The sequence below is a fragment of the Chenopodium quinoa genome, unplaced genomic scaffold (genome assembly GCF_001683475.1).
Source record: "Chenopodium quinoa cultivar QQ74 unplaced genomic scaffold, ASM168347v1, whole genome shotgun sequence".
NCBI lineage: Eukaryota > Viridiplantae > Streptophyta > Magnoliopsida > Caryophyllales > Amaranthaceae > Chenopodium > Chenopodium quinoa.
Genome location: NW_018744304.1, coordinates 3117210 through 3120075, shown reverse-complemented (window position 1 = coordinate 3120075; position 2866 = coordinate 3117210). Strand labels below are relative to the sequence as shown.

At 33.5% G+C, this 2866-nt stretch overlaps 1 protein-coding gene across 1 annotated transcript; it reads right to left on the bottom strand.

Moving 5' to 3' along the window:
• Positions 1 to 2087, bottom strand: LOC110695801 (protein FAR1-RELATED SEQUENCE 5-like). The gene is made up of 4 exons (XM_021873032.1): positions 1659 to 2087; positions 1056 to 1369; positions 725 to 739; positions 1 to 592 (listed from the first exon to the last, which is right to left on the bottom strand). The coding sequence occupies exons 1-4, from the start codon at positions 2085 to 2087 to the stop codon at positions 1 to 3; spliced, it is 1350 nt and encodes a 449-aa protein (XP_021728724.1).
• Between the last annotated feature and the right edge of the window lie 779 nt (positions 2088 to 2866).

Genomic DNA, 2866 nt, shown 5'->3' with positions numbered 1-2866 from the left:
CTAGGCATCAATTGCAGCTTCATATCTCAAGTAAAACTCAACAAGTGACACATGAGGATTGATAAAGGAGCTAAAAAAGTTGTTTTCGCTTTCGGATCTTGATGTTGTACGCATTATTCCTCCAAGGAACACATCTCTGAAATACGCCGGAATCCACTTGTTCCTTATCTTGTACATATAACCTAACCACTCATGTTCTTTCAAGTGGTATTCAACCATCACCTTGTTCCACCTTTTTTCAAACTCAGCAGGTTCAATTTCAAGATGCCAAACACAAGTACATAATTTTTTTAGGAAACCAATTTCTTCTTGCATGATTGATTTCTCCACCTTATCTGGTAACTTTTTCATTATGTGCCACATACAGAACCGATGTTCAGTCTTGTTAAACACACTTTTAACAGCAATTTTCATTGCTGGATCTTGATCTGTAATCATACAATTCGGTTCATTTCCACCCATTGCTTTGAGAAATGATCTGAACAACCACTCAAATGACACTATATCTTCCTTTGCTATGAAACCAACAACAAAAGTAATGCAGCTCTTATGATGGTCAACCCCTGTAAATGGAGTAAACACCAAGTTGTACCTGTTTACACATACAAATTAAATTTTAAATGATCAAATAATTACACACACACATAAATACACAGACACACGTACTTAGACACAGACACACACACGCACACACACACACATACACATACATACACGCACTCACAATCTGTAATAGAATCTGAAATCAGATTATGAAATCAGAATTGTCATCAGCTACTGAAATAATTCAATGCTCATTTGACAAATGAGCAAATAATTGATTGTTCATTTGTCAAATGAGCTTATAACTCAATGCTAATTTGTGAAATAAGCAAACAACTGTTTGCTTTTTTGTCAAATGAGCAAATAATTGAATGCTCATTTCTGAAATGAGCAAATAAGTCAATGCTCATTTGTGAAATAAGCAAACAGTTATACTAAGTTCATTTAAAACAAAGTTATTAATTTAAGCTATAGTTATAACATAAAAATGAATTGTGATTTTTATGAATTACCTATTGGTTTGGTATGTGGTATCAAAGGATACCATATCACCAAAAAGAGCGTAACTCTTTTTACAAAGGGGGTCATCCCATAATGCTCTACAAAGGCAATAATCTTCATCCATCTCAAAATCAAAGAAAAAAGCGCTCCACATTAGCTTTTTGTTGGTAAAGTTATCCACGAACATTTGAGCATCACTTCCTTGAATGTATGCTTTCAAATTTCTATGAAAATTTTTGAAATCTTTCTTAGATGCTCCGATGTTATCATATCCTCCAACAATTTCCTTCATCATTCGAAAAGTTGCAACAGGACCAATATTCACCTATTTAAAGAACAAAACAATTTGTCAAATGAGCAAATAATTTAATGCTCATTTTTCAAAAGAGCATACTACTTTTATTAAAACATATAGAGAATTCATGAAACATAAGAGACTTTGAAAGTCGTATCTTAGAATTATTCACAATTATTTTTTTGTGCAATATGTTCATTTTTCTTCCTTCTTTTTGGAAGAGATTGCAACTAGGTGTATAAAGTGCATGAGTATGTCCCTCATGAAATTGTGACACTATGAATTTGTTATCATCACAATGCTTTATGACAATATGTGCCTTGCACCCAACACGAGTAACAAGTCTCTTCCTTTTGATTGAAGTTTTTTCTTCATTGCTTTCTCCTTCGTTGTTATTTAAATCTTTTTCAACAGTAGGCTTTCTTTTCTCTTTGTATCCTTCTTTATTGCATAAGATATACTGTGATTTCAATTCTTTGCTTCTTCTTTGCCTTTTAATTGTAGACTTTCTTGTGTTGAATCCAACAACAAATGCGTATCTTTTATAAAATTCAAGGCCCTCTTCAAGATTATTAAACTTCATCCCTATAGCTGGTTTCAACTCATTGGGGCATATTGGAAGCCATTCTTTTGTTCCTCCAGGAGTGAGCAAAGGTGCTACTTTAGGAGAAACTACTATTGTAGGAGTAGTTGCCACATTTGTGATGGTACTAGAATGACTGTCAAGTTCTTCGTTGTTGCTCATCATTTCTGACATTAAATATAATAGAAATAACAGGTTAGTAACAATTCCATAAAATAGTTTAAGGAAGCTCATTAAAAATCTCATATTTGTTGCTGAATCATGTTTTTAACCATACTAATGACTACTTACAGCATAACTCTTACACTTACTCACACACACACACACACACAAAATAATTTCAGAATCTAAAATAGATCTTAAACCAGATTCAGAATCAGAATTGCAAACAGAAAGATGAGGGGGGAGGGGGGAATAGGTTTGTATAAGGAAGTGTAAGAAGGGAGTGTGGTTGGTGTGCAGGAAACAGACCAAGAAGAAGGGGTTTGGGGCTTGTGTGCAGGCAAGAAAACCAAGGAACTCAATGCTTTGATAGCAGAAACTAGATGATTTGAAAAGGAGTAAATGTTGATAATGCTACCCTTCACTATGATTTGCAAAACCTATCATATATAGCATTCAGTATATCATATTTGCCTACAAAAACCATACATTCTTAGACACACACACACACACTCTAACACATGCACTCTTACACTCACTTACACACACACACACACAGTAATTTCAGATTATCATAGCACACAGAAGTGCTCAATCTAAGAAGCACAACCACTTGCTCATTTGATAAATGAGCAATTAAATATTTGCTCATTAGCTACAGCTACCTCTTTCATTTTCATTGCTTCTGCAACTCAAATATTTGGATTTGCTCAATTTAATTATGTTTTCTCATTATATGTTTTTTATATTATTACAAATAGTTAGGTTTGCTCATTTTATAT

Bases quoted from the DNA above. Each gene is read 5' to 3' on its own strand.
- LOC110695801 (XM_021873032.1), bottom strand. From the start codon at position 2,087: ATGATGAGCAACAACGAAGAACTTGACAGTCATTCTAGTACCATCACA. The intron at 1,370-1,658 runs GCACATATTGTC...TTCTTTAAATAG, and splicing joins TTACTCGTGTTGGGTGCAAG to GTGAATATTGGTCCTGTTGC.